Here is a 21,447-nt window from a genome sequence, read left to right as displayed (position 1 = left end):
ATTTCTGTTATATCACGAATAAACCTCCAAAGTGTATTCACGACCCAACACGAAGAGCTCACTGTAAAGTCTCTATAATATTTTGGTCTATAGTTATGGCTTGGTCCTGCCTTAATGTAAGTTCATTTTGCCCATTCTATCATCCGGCAGATGAAAAAGTAACACCGCACACTTATTTTTCAACAAGCAACAGGATGTCAGGCGTCATGTCGTTAGCACATTTGTAGGCAAGGTTATGTTCATAAACTAATATTTCAATTTGAAAAACGTTTCTGTTTATTGAAATCAATTGGCCTAAAATATATTGGCCAAAAATATTTTGTTTTTATGTAAGGCACTTAAGTTAAAATAATAAACAAAACTAAAATAAACATACATTTAAAGTTAAATTTGGTATAATCTTATATAGAAACATTCAAAATAAACAAACAAATAACAAAATGAAAAAAGCATATTAAAATTGCTAAAACTTTAACGAAAATTTACGCAAAACCTAAAAACAAAACTTGTAAAATAAACAAGAGTTATACAAATTATAAAAATAATTTTTCATTGTATAAATAAAGTGTTGATACCTGATAAAGCGCTATTGCTGAGAACGCTTCTTTCCATGACGGCACAGTTCTCATTCTTAAGTCTCTTCCACATTGACTGATGTGACTTGGTGGACGCTGTCTCAACCTGAGTTACACAGATAACATTTGTTTGACTTTGGAAAATGATGTTTGAACATTAATACAACAAAATCTTTGAAAAACATGTTTCATATTCCCTATGAGAGTTGTAGTAATAATAAAAAAGTAATTAGTTGAACGGTAATGATTTAATTTAACTAAATCTAAATCTATTTGGATTTAACAGTAAACGCGGACAAACCATCGCCATCTGTGTGAACGAGCGCTTGAAGTTGTTAGTGAGACCGAGTTGATCTCTGTAGTTCTGTGCAAAATTCTCCATGGGTCTGCAAAACAAACATACGTGTTATTCAGACTAAACGCTAAGACTTAGGTTCAGCACATTTTTTTAATACCGAATTAAGTGAAATACGTTACAGGTGAATGCATCTTTCAGCACCAAACACATAAAGTGAATAAGTGGTGTGCATCAACTTTATTTGGTGGTAACAGTTACACACTTTACTTTCGAGTCAGAATTACCTTTGCATATAATGCGGCATTCGATTGGGTGGCATGGTTTGGCAAGAACGCTTTGCAGCTAAAGGATCCATCATTCCCGCTTTGTGTAATGGAGGGTCAGGAGGCCACTGCAGATTTTGACGCCCTCCCATAGAAGACAGAGGGGTTCTGGCTGGATCGTGATAAGGAGGCATTTGCATGGGCCCATGACTGTATGGAAGTGCTTGCCATGACTCCACCGAGCCTCCACTGATGGCCTGCTTTTCTCCTCCTGAGCTCATGTTAGGCTGGAACTGTGGAGCTGAGGGGGAACTCAAGGGTTGAAAGAGACTGGTAATGTTGCTGAGGCTCGGCTGGTTAGGTCCCAGGGCTCCGATGTCAGTGGAGGGCTCGTCCGGGCAGATGGGGTTCAGCTGGAAGTCCTCACCGTCCATGGGGATGTAGGGAGCCAGCGTCTCCAAGTCCAAATCACTTAGGTCAGTCTAAACAGTATTAGAGAGATCAGAAGTTAGGAAGGTCACATTCAACGCTGGATTTGTCTTGACTTAACGAAATGTTTCTTTGGCTTTATGATTTCCTTTTTGCTCCCAAGTTTCATTTTGATAATCTGCACTTTACTACTGTAAATACAGCACAGATACTTTGAATTTTTATGATTGGATGGTTTTCTTTTAAAGCCACGCACAAGTTTCATTTGTGGTTGATTGACTGGTATGTTTTGCTTTTGCTGGTAAGCATCAGGGTGAATTTTCCACTACAAATCCAATGTGGTCACATGCATTTCTGAATTCGAGTAACTGGATCACAAACTATTTGGGCCCTCTTGTATCTATATTTAGCATTGTCCACCAAACCGTCTCTTATATGGTGGTAAATACCAGGGCCTGTGTGATCGAAATATCACAGATTGAATATCTTTTAACCTCTTGGTTGTCAGACTTTGTCTCTTGTGTGTCCAAGGAAAATAGTTTTTCGGTGAGCTCCACCTTCAGATCATTGTCCACTGTGCTGTAATAATCATCCGGGCAGCTAGGCTGTTCAACAGAAGAAACACACCATCAAATTCAGCAGATGAACGTTTGAATAAAATAAACAAAATATGACAGTGTTTGAACAATGATGACAAATAGTCTTGTTTACCGTCGAGCAGGTGCTCAGGGTGGGAGTGGCACTGCTTGAAGGCGGAGCTTGAGGCACAGAGAAACTGGCGGCCATTTTGGGCAGGTCTCCAGGGTAGTTCTTCTTATGGGAAGGCTGAGAGGCAGGAGGAGCTTCGCTGTATAATGGGAGCTCCTCATAATGGGGCTGACCTGAGAACGAGAGAGGGAATGTCATGTCGTTGCGTCAGACTTGTTTTGAGCCACCTCTCTGGACATTTACCATTAAAAAACGCTATTTTCTTTCGGCTCTCACCAAAGTTAAGCGGGATAATGGTATCACCAGGTGTAGGTGCCAGCTGAGTCAGATCATCAGGTTCTTCTTTTAGTTTGGAGAAGTGCGTTTCGCCTGCCAAGTGATGACTCTTGAAAAGAAACTCAGTCTGATCCATAGAGAAGATCATGGAATTCTCCTCAATGTCACTAAGAAAAGAGAGCAAGATTTATGATTTATTAGCTCTTGTGCCTTTATCAATAAAACAGAATAAAACACGTGTTTACCTTAATTTCAGTGCTTATAACGCATTTTAGTGGGGATTTGTTTTAAAACCCTAAGTATTCAAATTAAGCAACTCATTATGCCCAAACATCAAATATATGGATTAGATCAAATATTGTATATTAATGGTGTAAAGGTGTCATGAACTGGCCTTTTTTTATAATTTTATACTGTTATACTACTTATGACGTTAACATTGTATTTTTAAAATAAAAAATCAGTAAGGCTTAGTTGGAGCCTTCTGTAAACTTGGTTAGACATAATCAGGACATATAAAGCGATCTCTAACAAAGCGATAGTGACGCATCGTACATATATTTATACTTACAGCATTGCTTTTTAATCTCTCTACAAATCCAGCATAGACATGTGCCTTGTTTAAAAAGGAATCCACAGTGAAATGAAGCGAACAAACGCTCAATGTTTTACCCACGTGAGCTGGAACATCTTTAAAAATAAACTTCAACCATGCATTCCCTAATATCAGAATCCGAAGGAAGGGACTGTGTTCTTCCACAACCAGGCGCTGCCCAATATGTTGCTTGTTTGTTGCTTGGTCGTTCTTAATAAAAATAAGAGTGAAAGAAGTCCTCACTTTTGCACATTTGACACGGGGCTAGCCTTTCTCAAGAGCCCTTCGCTAAAGTGACAGGATTGCCAGATCTTCACAGAAAAAAGTGTCACATACTCACAATTATATATTAGATAATATAATAATAAACTCATCAAATAAATGATTTTGAATGATAAATGAATCAATAAAATGATTATTATAAAACTGATAATAAACTAAATAAAATAATTAGAATTGTAACGACTTTAAGAAGAATTATTCAGTAAGGAAGTTCAAGAAAAAATCTATTAAATATTTTTGCATAATTGATATAGAAGCATATGCCTTCAGATCAAAAGAATAGTAAAATCATGAGACACATTTCACTCAAGTGACCCTAAAATTGAACATGTACTTCGCATGTATAGTCGCCATTTACACAGCGCAGTGTAAAGGTCTTATGTGCGTTCAACCAAAAACAAAACCTGCGCTGATAGTCATGACAACGGCAAAGCTCTGATGTCGCGCTTCATTTACACAAAACTTCACTCTTCAGTTGCTGCATTGCAAGCGCTGCTGTTGGAAATGTAAACATAGTTTTAAAATTCTGTTGGTTTACAGGTGTTGATGAGCAGAGAAGAGAAAGTGCTTTGGTCCAGGGAATCAAACAAAACACAAGCTTTCCCACGTTTCATTCGGGCCTCACCTCAGCACGTAGTTCACACACACAATGCACTGTGGTTGGGAGTTACGACTGTTGTAGATGACGGTACCCTGGGTCTCTACCCACACGTAACCCCCATGCTTAGCCAACATCCGGTACTGACCGCTCACTGCCTGGCCTTTGGTGCACACTGAAAAGGGAAGAACATAGCGCCGTTCAAAATACACTTACTTTTATTCAAAAGAGTGCTTAAATACACCATTTGTAATCATGAATACAAAGTGAACAAGATGCAGAAATGCAATGACACCAGGACGACTACATTTAAACATTTCAACTAAAGTTTCCATTTTAATGACTTTAGGGTACTTTAAAGCATTCTTTAAGTTGCCTTCCAAGTAAAGTTATTTCATTAAACAAACGTATGTTAACTAAATACACATTTCGAACATTGATATTTCTTGAAATACCCCATATTTATAATGCATTTTTCCATTTAATTGTCTTTTTCTGTACTGTTTTACACCTCGGTTCAAGCTCGTGGCATGTGAGGCCTTTGGTTGCTCTAAAACATGAAGACAGACAGCGGGACCCATCAAGGGAACGCTAACACAAGCAACATACATTCAGACAGACACACACAATAAAGGATTGCTAATCTGGTTTTGACAGTCAGTCTCTCTGGCTTTCGCCCTGGACTCGGTCCAAATCTGTCGTGGGAAAGCGCTGGTTGCAGGTCATGCGGTTCATTCCCGGCCTGTGCATGCACGACTCTACAGCGACTTATACGACTGTGCATGTGCACGGAAATCATAAAAAACATCTTGTCTCTAAGGAGCCAGTGGCCTTGAGTGACTATCTAGGCTATGACACATAAGGAAAGTGCTTTTGAATGTTTATACACGTTCTCTGTGGAGAGTCAATGGGTGAATTCTCTACATTTTCTTTGCGGCGGAAGTAAATAAAAAGACTTAATCAATTGAGCCCAGTCAAACATGTATATAAAAAGTGAATATATATAATGTTTTATCAGGCCATTTAATTTACATTCTGATATGATCAATTTAAACTACAGAAATAGTCTGATGTGTTGAATGGTTTGTTATGTGTCGCGGTTCGGATGGAAAAAAGCCAAGCTGGGTGAAAACCTGTCACCCGGTGATGCCCAGCTTCTCAGGGGCGTAGCGTGCGTCTTTTCTGTACTTAAGCTCTTTGCATATACAATCCGAAATATTCGTATGCGTTTATTCGTTTGGCGTTCATTTGTACGGTGTCTCTGAATAGTCATAACACCTCTCAAAACGCTTGTTTCGCATGTGAAAAACACAATAAATCGAACCCAGTCCGAAATATTTGATGACGGTGGCAGTGTGTAAATGTGATTGACACGACGCAAGGTCGTATTTTTATTATTTTGGACTCAATGCGCAATGGCCTTCAGACTTCAGAGCAGGAGAGTGAATGTTGCCATCTTCACCACCCGGGCGGAACTGGTTAAGGAGAGCAGAGGAGAATCGGAATCGTGCGACCATGTAGTGACAGAAATGACACGCCACAGTGTAAATCGCAAAACAGAATGCTATTTAGTTTGTTTAAAAGAACAAGGTAGACATGATCTAGAGGGAAGGGAACCTTAAATGACTTCTCATGTGATCTGGCACTATATAAAATACAATTGACTTGACCTTCAAGAGGGACAGGGCGCCCTAAGGTAATGGTGGGGGAAGCAAACACTAGGTTTTGTTTTAAGTGAAACACACGTCCTAGTTAGGCTCATGGCAGATTAGAGATACATTCATTTTATAGGGGTACTCCACTTAAAAATGAAAAATTCTGTCATTATTTACAAGTGGTTCCAAAAATGCTTTTAGCAACTGACATTTCTTGGCCACCATTGACGACCAGCCAAAATTAAAAAAGTAGTTAATGATGCCATGGAACTGTTTGCTTTTTTATCTATAATAAAACTAAAATATTATATTAATTTTAAAATTTGCAAGAATACCATGTCATCATTTTAGCCATGTCGTCGATATTGGATCAATATCTACATTTTTCACTCATGATTTTTATTTTATTTTGTACATTGTTTTATTGAATTGTATTTTTATAAATAATAATTGGTCATCCTTCATGTTGACTGTGAGTTTTGCAAATACTTAATCTGTTTAAAAGACGTTGTTATCTTTCACAATGCAGTGTTTATTAAAAATGTTTTTTCCATTTCTTAAGAAAGTATTTAATTCCTGCGTTTTTTAATACTTTATTTAATTTAAATCAATTCTTATACTTAAATTATGTTTTCCTTATTTCTAAGTCTGTCTTAAAATACTGTCTTACTATCTAGAAGCTTTGCAACAATTGTAAAAAAAGCACTTAAGAAATAAACATTAATTCAATCGAAATAAAGGACACAGGACTTAGAACTTCTGGGCTGATAAAAGAGCAAATTCTAAGCAATACGGTTTTCCTCTGGGCACACAAATGCGCAGTCACCAGGCAGCCACACCTAATCCAGATCAACAACTTCCTTATTGTCTAATTACACGTTAACGTCACTGTGGACAGAAGCCACTCCACTTCAGCATCTGATTAGGGAGTAATCCGGGACACCTGGCTGAGCCGAGGAGCACCATCCCTTTCTACCGCTGGGTTCTTATCTCTTCTATCTCCCATAATGGGGTTCAAGATGTCCTAATGGGTGCTGCGGTCGTCCCTAATAGAGCCAATCCAATAAGGCTCTTTTGAATCGTATTCATAACTCAAACATGCATGCCTAATGCAATTTGTCTGAAATGCAATTTGACTCGGGGTCTGGCGACCTCTGTATATATATCGTTTTTTGCTGTGTGCGGATGGTTGGTGTTTGTGCGAAGTGACAGATATTAGGTTTCACCTCTGCTTAGCAGGAGAGAATGAAATCCGAAATGTAGAAGCAAATGCAATACGGACTTCCATCTAAATAATAATTTTAGGTTCAATACATATAAAGTGTCCATTTGTTTCTGTATATAAGTGTATATGTACACTTAGTCATGTTGTGAAGTTGTGTTTTGGGTGCGCATGTACGGTATGCTCCCGTGCTCAACTGATCTGTTGGCGTTTCCTAATCGGACCATCAGCACCTCCCCTCTCTAATCGGCTTTCCCTGTTTAACTCACATGGTCCAGTTTGATAGACTATGGACGGAGGCAATGCCAGTGATTACCACCGTGGCCACGTTAAGAGTGTGTGCAGTGTTAGTCATATGATTTTACATGTGAATGTGATTCCACTAGCACACCGTTTGAGGGAGAGTTTCTTACACAATACTTTAGAGAGCTGAATGGACTAAAAATGAATGACACATACAGTTCTGGTGGCTTTTGGTGACATTGTTGGAGTCCAGAGCATGATAGAACTCATAGGCAGATCGACCAAGAAGATCTTCAGGACTGTAGCCTATCAACTCTGTAACTCTGGAAAAAAGTGGAGATAAAATAAACACACACAAACGCACAAAATTATATAAATGTACATGAGCTTAAAAATGTTAAGTCATTTTTTTAATTTATTTTATAGCTACCTGCACCTTTATTTGCACTTTAATGTGTCTTTTATTCTTTCCGTTATGTTTTTGCTTCCATTGTGTTATTAGGAAATTTTGCATTATATTTAAAGTAAAAATGTTAAGCTGTTATACAGTGAAAATGTGTGTTTGGTGTATTGAACTAATCCGTATCATAACGTTACATAACAGCAGAGAGCTACAGGTCACTGACTCTATATTCATGAGTGTGTCTGTCTGAAGGCCTCTCTTCATTACAGAGCCTTTATTCTTCAGTCTTTGAATCAGCCACCTCTGAGCCGATGAGACACACACACAGATTTCAGCTAATGATTTACTAAATCTACGGCAAGAGTAAAATGAGGGGAAAAACATCAAAAGCTATTTTAAAATACAACAAATATGTTATATAATAAGAGCAATGGCCTCTGTTTCTTTCCATTGAGCTCCACTTGGGGCTTCAAAAATGAAATTACCATGTTTAAGATCAATTTTCATAATAACTCTGACATCATTATAATGACCATAATTACCACAAGGTACTTGAAAACGTCTTGGTTACGGATGTTACCTCGGTTCCCTGATGGAGGGAACGAGATGTTGTGTCGAGACTGACAGAATGGGGTTTGACTTGAGAACCTATCATCTCTGATTATACTTTGAAAAGGCCAATGAACTTGGCAAATGGGACAGCACGCCAGACTCCGCCCCATACATACGGATATAAAAGGAAAGATGCCCATTCGTTCACCCTTTTGGGCTGAGGAACTTGAGAGGCACCCTCGTTCGCTGCAGACTGACAGAATGGGGTCCCTTACGAAAACGGCACAGTGCACGATTTCCAGCAGAACAACACTGACCGGCCTAGGCGAGGCACGAATGAGCGTCTTCGCGAATCTTTACCATCCAGTGATGTAGTAAGACATCAATTTGTGTGACCACGACGAGAGGTTCCTACTACCGGCCGTACAAGCGTGGCCTTGCTACTCTAGATGCGAGTAGGCTGCCCGACACCTTAAGGAGCACTGGGAAGCGATACCCCCTCGCCTGAGGGGGGGGGGGGGGGTTGGGGGCGCTACGGAGACCACATCTGCTAAAGGGAGATAATACTTGGCATACCTACACGGTCTCATCAGTGGAGAGACCTCATGGAGTAGTAGTGCAGGGCCCTAACCAGGGGTACACAGAAGCGGTGGAGTCACAGGTTCGCCGACAGGGGAACCAAGAGTGAGAAAGTGTCAGACGGGTCTCCCAAGGAGGGGAATCACTATGTCTGGAGCACTAGCCCAGATACAAGGGTTCACCTTGTGAGGGAAACTCACATATACTGGGCTTGAATACGAGCTGCTCTGTCCGGTTCGTACCCCTGAAGTGCTTAGTGATGGATGGAATGCCTATACTTCGTCCAGTGGAGGAACTTGCCTGAAGAGAGGAGAGGGCGCTTCCCAGGAGTATGCCCAGTCGCCATCTGTCTCACTCAAGACCGGGTCCTACACCTGTGCGAAAAAAGGCTGGACACAGCCCAACCTGCAGCTCTGCAGATGTCTGCCAGAGAGGCGCTCTGAGCCAGTGCCCATGAGGAGGCTGCACCTTGGCGGAGTGAGCGTCACGAGAGGACACGACAGGGAAAGGGTTGGAACTTCCTCCAAGGGGGAGCGCCTACAGGTTCCCCACCTAGTCCCAGGCAGGAGTGAAGGGGGCTCTGGGCATGTGGCCAGGTTGGGGTCTAGCCCATGTGGGGTGCCCACATCTCTAGGCACCCGCTGGACACGGAGAGTGCATGCTAATCCCTTACCCTCCTGATGGAGAAGACGCGTCTTCATCATTAGAGAGAAAGATTGGGTTCTCGAACGGGGCCTTACGCAGGCCCACCAGGAACATGTTAAGGAGGGTACGGATAGCGGACGGGGGGGATGAGTCCCCCCACGTGCCCCTTCAGAATCTGCTGATCGGGTCATGCTGCCCAGCACGACACAGATCGGGGCACTCTGTGCTGCGGGAAGCGCTGCAGGGCGAGTAGAGGTGCCACTTATAGCGACAGTCGCCTAGTGGTTGGAGCTCTTGCCCATGTTCACGAGAGCGGGAGACAGATCACTTCTCATCTCCTCGTCCCGTCCAGGGTCCAGACATTTAGGTTCCAGAGGTCTGGTCTCGGGTGCCAGACCGTGTCCTTCTCAGGGGAATCGGTCAGGGGGAGTGGCCCTCAGAGAGTGTGCTCCGAGAGCCAAGTCTGGTTGGGTAAAGTTAAATTACTTTACTTTTCTCCAGGTGACAGAAGTCAGAGTTCTGGAAAAGCATGCAGTATATTCTTTCAAATGCAAAGATTTTAAGCAATGAAGCAATCTTCACCTTCATTAAACACATCTTCAACATAATATTATTTCACCTGAGCTCAGAACCTGCAGCAGGCTTGGCCGAAAAAAACGCCATTATTCAACACGTGATGCACTTTTTCTTGAGGACGGATTAATTTATACAAATATATTTTTAAATAAAATTGTGCAATTATATAAAATACTATTCCACAGTGAATATATCACTCTTTTTATATATTTTTTATGTTAAGATGATTAGTCAGTACCTGTTCAGAAATTGTTAATTGTTTTCTAAAAATGTTTTTGAATTAAATTATTTCAATATAATTTAATTTCAATATAATTTAGTTTAACTTGTATTTTCATATCAATTGTTGGTAATATACATATCATCCCATTATTTTAATCACTTAGCACAGATTGTGTTTTTTGCAGTATTAAATACATCATCACGTTTCTGAGAATGATGTTAAAACAACATGTCAAAGGATCACTCAGCAGGGAAACAGGTTTAGTGATGTACTCTTATGTTCTGTTTACTGTATGATTTCATCAATCTATCTATGTCAATCTATAGAAACCTTGACAGTCAACACTCTGAACTGTGTGTGTGTGTGCAGGGAACAGTAAGATCTTTGTCGGATGTTGTGAAGTTTATTTTATGGCTTTCAGTGAGTTTGTGTGTTTGTTTAAGTGTAACTTCATAAAATTAATATATTGTGATTTGTGGAAACTGAGACCAACATATCAACAAAATTACAGTTAGAATTTAAAATTATTCAGTCTATTTTCCAAAAAGCATCTTGTGTATTTCTGTGCATGTAGATACAGAAATCTCACATATGAAAATCAGTGACATTTTGATTTTCATAATTTCACAGTCATAATTTGCTTACTTTTTTCTAGCTATAAATCGTACTTTAAATCCAAAATGAGTATTTTTATTTGTATTTATATGTTGTAGAAATCTTATATACAGTACATAATAATTAGTCTGACCTCTTGACATTGAATCCTAAAGTTTTAAAACCTTTCATAATCCTTCATCTAAATTGACTTTTACTTTCTAAATTGGCTTACTTTGTACAATATTCATAAAAAGTGTTTAATATCAAACGTCTGCAGTACTCATCAGATGATGTGGGTTCATGAATGAGTGCAAAGTGTGTCATGTGATATTACAAACATCTCATGTGATATTATTACATCTAAAGAATTCTAACTGTGATGGTGTGTGTGGTACCTGTCATCACAGTAAGTAAACTTCATGTCCATGCTGTGGCGACTCAGAAACGTTCTGCTGTCGAGCGGCATGTCGATGTTTGAGGGATGTGGGATGGGCTCGCACATCATGACCACACAGGTGAGCGGCGGCTCCTTAAAACCACACAGCACACGCGTAGGGCAGCCGTTACACACCTTCAGATGCCCTGTGCAGTGCAGCACCTGAAAGAACAGCCAGTACCTTCATGAGTTACAAATATAGTCTGATTCCAGATCAGTGCTCCTAATGAAAGAGAAGTTATTCACCTTCCAGCTGGCTGACTTTAGGTTGACGGTGCGACCGCGATTCGTGACTGTGCATTTCATTCTCATGAAGAAATCCCTCTCTGTGCTTAGCTCTTTGCCTTTCTTCCCCATGCCTGAAGATTAACACACACAGGGTCTTAGGTAAGAAGTGATCAGGAAATCTCAGAAAAAAATTCCTAGCCTTCCCCTTAAACTGAACAGATATCCTTTTCTATTAATCAAATTTCAAAACATGGTTTTACAGCACTTTTAATGTCTTTCAATCATTAATTTAAAAATAAAAGTTTTAAAAGCTTGAACAAAATAGTTTTAATAATCTGTACATGTTGTTCTTATCGCACTGTTTGTCTTTCATCTTAGCCTCATGTTCTCGCACAAGCAAGGAATGTTAGTTGGAATGGAATAGTTTGACCAAAAAAGAAAATTCTGTTATCATTCCCTCAATGTTGTTTAAAAGCAACACTACTTTACATTTTCTTTGGAAAATTTCCTAGCTGCATATTCCATAGAATGAAAGTCAATGGGGACCAAGTTTTAAAATACCTGTCAGCAAGTATAGATGGAATTGTTTATTTGACCAATGAAGTGTTCAGGGAAAGTTGGACAAGAACCAGATTAAACAATACAACGACTGACAAAGGACAAAATAAACAGTAGGGATATGTCTACATGTGATAACAAGCGGGCAAACAAGGAACACATGACAATAAAAAACACTGAACCAAAACTTAAAGAAACTAAAAAAAGATACAAACTGACAAAGGCAAACAGGAACTCAGGAAAACAAACTAAAAGTACACACAGTAAAACCATAAACAAATCATAACTGAACCCCCCCTAAAAGAGCGGATTCCTGATGCTCTAAAAAACAAAATACAACAGTCCAGGTGGGTGGTTGAGTGGAGGCGGAGCAGAGAGGACCTGGGCAGTGGAGCAGAGGCAGAGGCGGAGCTGATGAAACTGGGGCGGTGGCAAAGGGGTGGAGTCAGCAGCATAGTGGGGGGCAATCAGAGTAGGACCAGAGACAGAGCTGACTGGGCTGAAGCCGGCGGCAAAAGTGGCAGAGGCAGAACAGAGGGCAGCGACCACAGCAGAGGCAGAGCAGATGAAGTAGACTTTCCAGCAGGTGGCGAAGACTCTTGGGTTTGATTAGACTCAGAAGCAGACTCTTGGACTTTACCAGACTAAGGAACAGACTCTCAGACTTGACTAGACTCAAAAGCAGACTCTTGGGTTTGATTAGACCTGTCTCTCTCCTCCCATTTATTGCAAAAACACTTGAAAGGGCAGTTTTCAACCAGGTGTCTTCCTACCTATCCCAGAACAAGCTACTGGATGACAAGCAGTCTGGCTTCAAAACAAAGCACTCCACGGAGACTGCACTGCTATCGGTCACAGAAGCACAGCGGCTAGCCAAGGCTCTAAATCCTCGGTCCTTCCAGACCCATCTGCAACGTTTGACACTGTCAATCACCAGATACTGCTAGCACACCCTGTCATCTCTAGGAATCTCAGGCTCTCCTCTCCGCTGGTTCAGATCCTTCAGGGTGTCATGGAGGGGCTTGCTGTCCACCCTCAGGGATTGGTGCTTGGATCACTGCTTTATTTCCATCTACACGACATCCTTGGGATCCATCATATGGGCACACGGCTTCTCATATTACTGTTATGCTGACGACACCCAGATCTACATCTCGTTTCACCCAGACAATACCACTTTAGCAGCTCGCATAACAGCCTGCCTAGAGGACATCTCAGCTTGGATGAAAGAGCATCACCTCCAGCTATACCCGGCCAAGACAGAACTACTTGTGTTTCCGACACACCCCACGGTGCAACACGATCTCACCATCCAACTTGGCAATACCACAATCACTCCTTCCAAAACAGCCAGTCATATTTGATGAACAGCGGTCCTTCAATGATCACATTGCAAAGACAATGCGATCATGCCGATATGCCTTATTCAACATTAGAAAGGTTAGACCCTATTTCACGGAGCATGCGGCACAACTCCTTGTCCAGGCCCTGGTAATCTCAAAGTTGGACTACTGCAATGCTCTCCTATCTGGTCTTCCTTTAAAGGCTATCAAACCCAGATCAGATTCAAGTCGCTAATGCTTGCCTACAGGACTATCACTGGATCTGCACCGGCATACTTTCACACCCTCCTACACACCGTCAAGAACCCTGCGTTCAGCAAGCGAGCAGTGTCTTGTATTGCCTTTTCATGAGGGCAGAAAATCTCTTTCCCGCTCATTCTACTTCACAACTCCTTCCTGGTGGAACATTCTTCATAACTTGGTACAGTCAACCACATCTCTCACAACCTTCAAAAAACTACTTAAAACCCATCTCTTCTGTGAATACTTATTCATGTACAATAACCCTCTCTCTTTCTCTCAACAGGGATTGGTCTAGCTTTTGTTGAAACTAGTAACTTTGTATTAACACCTATTGTTTATTGCTACAGTATGGCATATCGCTTATTGCTACCTGAACTCTTTGTAAGTCGCTTTGGATCAAAGCGTCTGCTAAATTACTAAATGTAAATGTAAAGGTTGATTAATTCCCTCACAGAAAAAGTCTATCAGGGCACGGTCCGGAAACTCTGACAGAAACGCAACGTTTAAATAAGTTCTGATGTGGTCCTCGAAACAACGCTTACCCTGGCGCAGGTTGATGAGGATAGCTACTGGGTCCATGATGGGTCAGTCGTTCTGTAATGAGGAGGGTTTAACAGGGTAATCGAAGCAAGGGTTGCAGATCCATTTGCAGATTTGAAGTAGTTTATTAAATGATAACAAAATAAAGATCAAAACAAAGAATCTCGTAATCCACATTGCAAACTGAGAACTAGAAACATAACAAAAGATCTAACAGGACAAGAACCAGATTAACCCAATAAAATTGCCGGGCTAGTTTCAGGGCCGTCTCTCTAACATAAAAATTGTAGGAAATTAACAATGATAGATCTTGGAGACGAGTTTGGTTTCGGTCTTGGGAGCAAGGCTCTGTGTGCACACTGAATTAGAAGATAGATATCGAGTCACAGTTCTTTCTTGAGAAGTGCATCCACGAACTGTGTGACTGAGCTGCCATCCTCCGCTCCCTACGGAATTCCATAAATTAAAATGTTGTTCCTGAGTAACCTTGATTGATTGTAGGTCAACTTCTCTTGTATTTCTCAGTTCTTTCGGAGTGTTGTCAGTAGTGCAGCATTCGTTCTGATAGACCATGTCTCCAGCTGTTCAGGTGACGTTTTCTGTAATTCTGCCTCGTTGTTTTTGCATTTTGTTGATTCAGTGAAAGTTTTTAATGTATTTCTTGCTTGAAATGGGCGAATTATCCTTGAATTCTTCTGTACACAATCTCAATTCAGTCTTCATTTCTTTTCTTAAGTCGCTAATTTGTCTGCCTATAGTTTCAAGTCCGATCATTAGCCTGCTCACCTTCGGTTAGTTCAACTGCTCCCTCTTTCCTGTCGCCGTCCTTTCAGACGAAGCACCTGCGTGGTCAATCATCTTTCATTTTTGCTTCCCTACTCATTATAACTGCTCTGCCGCCATGTTAACCTGAAGTTGGTTCTCAAACTTTTTCATTTTTCATTGTCACTTTATCACTTTGCGGCCCCCCAAATAAAGACTTACAATCTTAAAGTAAAAATTTGTATTAAAACAAAAACTTTTTTGCTACCCCTGCTCATTATAATTCAGAATGCGAGTTTAGAATTGATTATACAACTACTGATTATATAACTACTGATTATACAACTGCTCACGCCACCATGTTAACTGGAAGGCGGATCTCAAACTTTTTCATTGTAAGCCCCCCTTTGTGTAGAGTGCATCACGTTGCGGCCCCCCAAATAAAGACTTATAATCTTGAAATTAAATCTAAAGCTAAAATTTTTATTAAACAAAAAAAAAAATTCAAGTTAAACAATGTTGGAACATCAATTATTTTGGTCGGTGGTCTTATTTTTCTGATGTTTGATTGCACAAAATCTATGGCAAATTTCTACATTTCATAAAACCCCTGGATCCATCTTGGGGCCAACCAGTTTGAGAACATCTGCTTTATGTCATTGATAGAACAGTCACAAACGGCAGCATGGTGCCACTGTTCATCACATGCTCATAGCGGGTGATGGAATAGCAGCACGCGAGGGCCTGCATTTGGATACACGACCAAATGACAACACCGCCCTCGCAACAACTCCATCAACAGAGCAAAAACAAAATTAGGCGACATGCTGCCGGCCGCAACATTCTATCATAGTGAAGGAGGCAAACACCTGAAATAGCAACACTGCAACTTGACCTCAGTAAAACAATGCGAGCAATGAGTTACAGGAGGCACGCAAGAGGGCCAAGGAGAAATTAAGGAAAGGAGGTCAAATAAAGCGTAGCGAGAATGAAAGAGCGAGGGCTTGTAGGTCGTATAGATTTAAAAGGCATGATTGTTTTTTCTCCACATAACTAATCTTCTCTTATGAATCTGTGTGTTTGCTTTGCATTTGGCCTTTACAAAGTTGTTTTTGTTATTTCGGAAAGTATGTTTTCATGAAGCGATAAGCACGTTTCTTGAGAGGCAACTGTGCAAGTTTTCAACTCCCACCAGGTCCTCTTCCTTCCATGCTAAAAGCACTTTTGTGAAATGCGTATTTAGAGGAATGTGTGATCTCATGGGCTCAGTTTGAAGATCTGAACCCTTGTGCTGCTCTCAGATCTGTAATATGTGCTTTCACACTTACAGAGTTTTTACTTCAATTAATTTGGATGGTGTGAAACAGTGAACTTTACTATTATTCTTAAATGTTAAACAGTAACGTTTTGATTTGATAGTGTCAAATAGCAAATAAAATTACAAATGATTTATCCCATCCAGAATAATAGTTTGTTTACATAATATATGTCTGGGTACTGTGCATTTTAATTTTGTATTTATATAAACATACATGTATACATATTTTAGAAAATATTTACATGTTTTTATTTATATTCACAACTCATTTAAATTAAATATACATGCTTTTCTTAAATATTTGCATGTATGTGTATATGTGTTTATTAAAGGCCCCTTATCAGCCCTTTTACAAAATGTTATATAAATCTTAGGAGTCAACAGAATGCAAAATACACCACAGATCTTTTATTATTATGTGCCCTACCTGTCCATTTTACCCTTTGAGGAAGAACGTCTCGGTTACGTATGTAACCTCTGTTCCCTGATGGAGGGAACGAGACGTTGTGTCGAACCGACAGATGGGGTTCGCCCCTGAGAACCTATCATCTTCTGACTATTTTGAAAAGGCCAATGAAATTGGCGAATGAAATTTGCATGCCGGGCTCCGCCCCCGGATATCTGGGTATAAAAGGGGAGCCGGCTTGCTCATTCATTCACCTTTTGTGCTGAGGAGCCTGAGAGCATATCACGATAGCTGCAGCGGACGGCTAGTGTTGTGGCATGAGGGACACAACGTCTCGTTCCCTCCATCAGGGAACAGAGGTTACATACGTAACCGAGACGTTCCCTTTCTGTCGGTCTCTCGACGTTGTGTCGAACCGACAGATGGGGTTCCTATTGAAAATGCCACAGCACTAAGCCGCGTCACAATCTCTAGCAAAGAGACGTTGACCGGCCTGGGCGAGCCAGACGCGTGAGCGCTATCGCAAAATTTGTAACCTTCCAGTGGGCAGGCAGGGGCTCCCAGAGCTTTTGGCAAAGATGAGTAGCCCCTGCCCTCGGCCACCACAGACGGAGGCCTTGTTCTCTAAACGAGAAGCCGTCCGGTACCGTAGGAATACTGGGTAAATGCTGTTCCCTCAATGTGGACGTGCGCTACGGAGACCACTTCCCACCATAGGGGGGAATACAGTGGAGACACCAACATGGTCTCACCAAATAGGGGAGAACTCATGGGAGGTATGTGCGGAATGCCGCAAGGTGGATGTCCACCTGGGGGAGGTCATGGGTTGCCACGCGGGGAACCACCTCATGACGACATCTCAGACGGAACAACCCTAGTGGGGGGTTACTACGTGTGGGGCACTAGGTCCGGTTAGAGCTATATGTAATAACTCAGCTTGATACCCGGCCATAGGCGGCAGGGATGCTCCGCCAAGCCCGCCGCCCTGAGTGCTTATTGATGGATGGACTGCCTATTCTTCACCCTTGGGGAAAGAAGGGAGGCAGCCCATAGCGCACTGATCCACCTAAGAAGGGGAATGGCGCTATGCGCAGGCGTACGCCCTACGACCGCTGGTCTCACCTGTTGGCAAGACTCGAGCTGCCGGTTCCCCACGGAGGTTGCAAGCCTCTGCGAGGTATAGCGTAGCCCAACCCGCAACTCTACAGATGTCTGCCAGAGAGGCGCACTGAGCCGATGCCCACGAGGAGGCCACACCCCGAGCGGAGTGTACCGTCACTCAAATGGGCACGGGCTAGGATCGGCACGCCGTAGTGACGGCGTGTGCGATCCAGCGCGACAACTCTCCTCGGAGACAGCACTCCCGTTGCTGACCACCATAACAGACAAGAGCTGCTCAGGGCCTTGTTGCCCTCCGTGTGGTTCGAGTAGAGGCGCAATGCGCTTACGGGACACCCCACGTACAGGTTGGGTCTTTCTCCCGGTGTGGGAGCGCTTGCAAGTTCACCACCTAGTTCCCAAAGGGGGGCGGCGGAACTTTGGGCACGTAAGTCGGCCGGGGTCTCAGGATCACGTGAGAGTCACCGGGCCTGAATTTTGGCAATCGGTGGACACGGAATGCTTGCAGGTGCCTCACCCTCTGGATGGACTCGAGCCTCAGCAGGAGAGCCAACCCCTCTCGCAGAACGAGGAAGGGGGCTCTCCGCAGGGCCCGAAAAAAGGGGACCGAAAGGTCCACCTTAAGGCCCCAAGAGGGTACGGGGCGCGGACGAGGCCTTAGCCCCTCGCGCCTTAGAGGAACCTAATAATCAGGTCATGCCGCCCCAGAGGCTCACCAGCAACTGGTACGTGATAACCGCGACAGCGGGTACCCACACTCCAATGTGGAAGGGGAGAATACTCCCCAGCCTCTCCTGCAATAGGACAGCACATTCCTGAGCGAGCAATTCCGCGGGTCTTCTCCTCGAGAAGAGCACCAGGACGAGAAGGGGCGCCACTTTAAAGGTATCCAGCCTTGTGGGCATGGCCCTTGCCTGAGTGATAGTCTCCACCACTGTGGGGGGTAGATCATCCAGGAACTCCTCGTCCCATCCAGGAGCCAGACCCAAAGGGCCGGCTCGAATGCCACAACGTGCAAGGAAGGAGGCGTTTGGGCGAGTTGCGATGACTGCAGCGAGCGAATGCCACTTTGAGGTTTAGTACGCTACGCCGGTCGTGCTGTCCGGGCCAGTATGCTGGCTCTGCACGAGAGGCCGGAGCCTCATCAGTGCAAGCAGGACAGCTAGCAACTTGAGGGCAGTGATATGCCAACGCAGGCGGGGGCCCGTCCAGCGACCCGACACTGCGCGCCCGTTGCACACCGCACCCGCACCCCGTAGGGAGGCGTCTGTCGTTACCACGACCGGCCTCAAGACCTGCCCGGGGTAAGGATGCGACGGCAGCAGGCGTAATGACGATACGCCTACTGCCAGTGCGCCACGCTCTCCAGGGAACTCATCTCTGTAGTCAGTGCTGTCGCGGTCCCATGTGCGTCAACCCGAGGGGGACAGGCCACCCCCGAGGACACCATGCCCAGGAGCCTCTGAAACTGATTTCAGGGGACCGCTGGCTGCTGCCTGAAAGTTCAAGCAGCTCAGCACTGACTGTGCGTTCTTCGAGAGCGAGCACGCCGTCATGGAGACAGTGTTGAGTTCTCTACCAGGAAAAGGGGAGCTCTGCGCCAGGGAGAGCTGCTCTTTTTCCCGGCTGACCCGTTACTGACATGCCAGCCCCTCGACAGTGCCGAGGGAACTGTACATGAGAGTATGCGGTCAGTTGTCATGAACCACTCCTGGCGTCTGACAGACACCAGGACGCACTTCTGCGCCTGAACGGCAACCTTGCAAGGTGCTGCTCAAGGTATGCAGCGACCCCTGGTTTTGGGGATGATGAAGTGCAGCTGTAGAAGCCACTGGACATCTCGGCCGAGGGGACGGTTCGATCGCCTTCGCCAGAGGGGTGGCAGCCCCGGCCTGGAGCACGGGAACATCCCTGCCTCTGCTGAGGTAAGAGGATGCTCGAAGTCCTGGCGGAGGTCTGGCGAACTGGATCGAATGCCGAGGCGGACCACACTCCCAGCCACCGTGATGGTTTGAAATGCTAACCAGGCACCCAGGGACCTCACAGGGGGGGCTACGATCTGCTTCATCAACCCGCGGGGGTTGGTTCAATGACTAGCAGTTCTGGTCCCCCTAAATCACCTGCCAGGCGGTGGCACAGCTCGACGCACCCTCGAAGCGAAAGTGCTGAGGGCTGCTTTATACTGGCCATTGCGTGCCGCCACGACGCAACGTTGAGTTGCCGAACACCATCTTTCAGAGGGTGAGAGCGGCTGCAAGTGGGACCCAGAGAGAGACCTCTCCTTGTAAGAAGGCGGGCACTAGGCCCCCGGAGGGGCCCAGAAGGTGTTGGGACACGGCAGTCCGACCACCCAGCGACCAAGGCTGGGTCGGGCCCGATGGTTCAATCTCTCTAGGTGGTCCTTCTCTCGACGTCTTCCTCCGGGGGGCCACCTGCGGGGCACCAGAACCGTAGTCGACGCTGGAGAAGGCCGGGGCTGCTGGGGGGCAGACCACGTGCGAGACCCAGCCTGCGCTGCCACCGTGGTCCCCGGAGGGTCAGTCGGTGGCGGCACTACTTGGGTCGGTCTTACCCCGTGGGGGTCTCTTTAGCGCCCTGGCCTGCAGGATGGCCATGGCGTAAGAGTGGTGGCAGCTTGGCCCACGGCACTGCCAGCCTCAACACCAGAGATGTCGAGACCTTACATGCCCTGGAAGGTGAGTCTAGGTCAAGCTCCCCAGGTGGCCGCCGTCTGCGGATACCCGCGACTGCATGCTCCACCCAGGGTGCATTGACATAGTCCCTAGCTGCCTCCCCGCCTCGAGGGAAGAGAGGGCGATAGAGTCAGCTAGACGGAAGCGCGCCGAAGGGGGCGCTCCAGGTCTTACTGAACTCCTTATGCAGCTCGGTAAAACTTGGCACTTGAGCCGGGCACGGCTTGGAGTCGCGCCCGGACCCAATGTGCGAAGTACCCAGCCGCGAGCGCCAGGGCTGCGGTGCACCGCAATCCGACACTCACGGCGGTCCGAGCGAGCATGGCTGACATCTTGACGTCTGCTCTCACCTGTGCTCGACCTCCCGAGGGAGGGAGCTTCAGGGAATTGCCAGAGTCTGATGCCAGCAGGTCGCGCTCCGATGTTGCAAGAGACACCTCATCTCCACGGCTCGTGTCCGAGCGCGTGGCTGAGGAATAAGATGGCTTAGGACCATCCTTGGGGAACTGCTAAACAAGCGAGACGGGGCGCGAGAGGTCAGCGAGCCGGCCGGCTGACGGATTAACGCTCACGTCCCCACATCACCCTCGCTGCTCGCCGCTGCTGACGGCAGGGCCGTAGCCGCTGTGGTCACAGAACGGGAAGCAAACGAGGTGGTGGCTGGATCTTGACAGAACATAGCCACCGTGACGCAACGTCTGAATAGCCATCCGCCCGCAGTGCGGGCAGGACGAATCCACGAGGCTGCCATAGTGGTCGGACCCCCGAACACCTGCGGCAACCACCGTGTCCGTCCCCGTCCTCGATGAGTGCACTGCACCCAAGAGATCAACGGGCAATGCCACGCTGAGGAAATTGCTCTTTTAGAAAAACACCTCTGGAACTGCCAGGACGCCCAGGGGAATCTCCGCTGCATTGCGTCGTATAATTCGGCAATTCGAAGAATGTCATCAGATGCGAAGGCTCCGAAGAACAAAAGGTGAATGAATGAGCACGCCGGCTCCCCTTTTATACCCGGATATCCGGGGGCGGAGCCCGGCATGCAAATTTCATTCGGCAATTTCATTGGCCTTTTCAAAATA

The 21,447-nt window shown here is 44.8% G+C and overlaps 1 protein-coding gene across 1 annotated transcript in view; it reads right to left on the bottom strand.

The window, feature by feature from the left end:
• epas1b (endothelial PAS domain protein 1b) overlaps window positions 1-21,447 on the bottom strand; it is a 55,751-nt gene that overhangs the window by 3,408 nt on the left and 30,896 nt on the right. Inside the window, exons 5-14 of the mRNA XM_079473357.1 lie at window positions 11,402-11,514; window positions 11,115-11,317; window positions 7,361-7,467; window positions 4,052-4,199; window positions 2,550-2,716; window positions 2,277-2,446; window positions 2,060-2,170; window positions 1,158-1,618; window positions 877-961; window positions 576-681 (exon numbers count right to left, since the gene is read on the bottom strand). Coding sequence (XP_079329483.1) covers window positions 576-681; window positions 877-961; window positions 1,158-1,618; window positions 2,060-2,170; window positions 2,277-2,446; window positions 2,550-2,716; window positions 4,052-4,199; window positions 7,361-7,467; window positions 11,115-11,317; window positions 11,402-11,514 — 1,671 coding nt within the window. The remainder of the gene's footprint in view (window positions 1-575; window positions 682-876; window positions 962-1,157; window positions 1,619-2,059; window positions 2,171-2,276; window positions 2,447-2,549; window positions 2,717-4,051; window positions 4,200-7,360; window positions 7,468-11,114; window positions 11,318-11,401; window positions 11,515-21,447) is intronic.

This window comes from Barbatula barbatula (assembly GCF_947034865.1).
Source record: "Barbatula barbatula genome assembly, chromosome: 14".
Classification (NCBI taxonomy): domain Eukaryota; kingdom Metazoa; phylum Chordata; class Actinopteri; order Cypriniformes; family Nemacheilidae; genus Barbatula; species Barbatula barbatula.
Note: the sequence above shows the minus strand (reverse complement) of the source record. Positions and strands in the feature narration are given on the sequence as shown.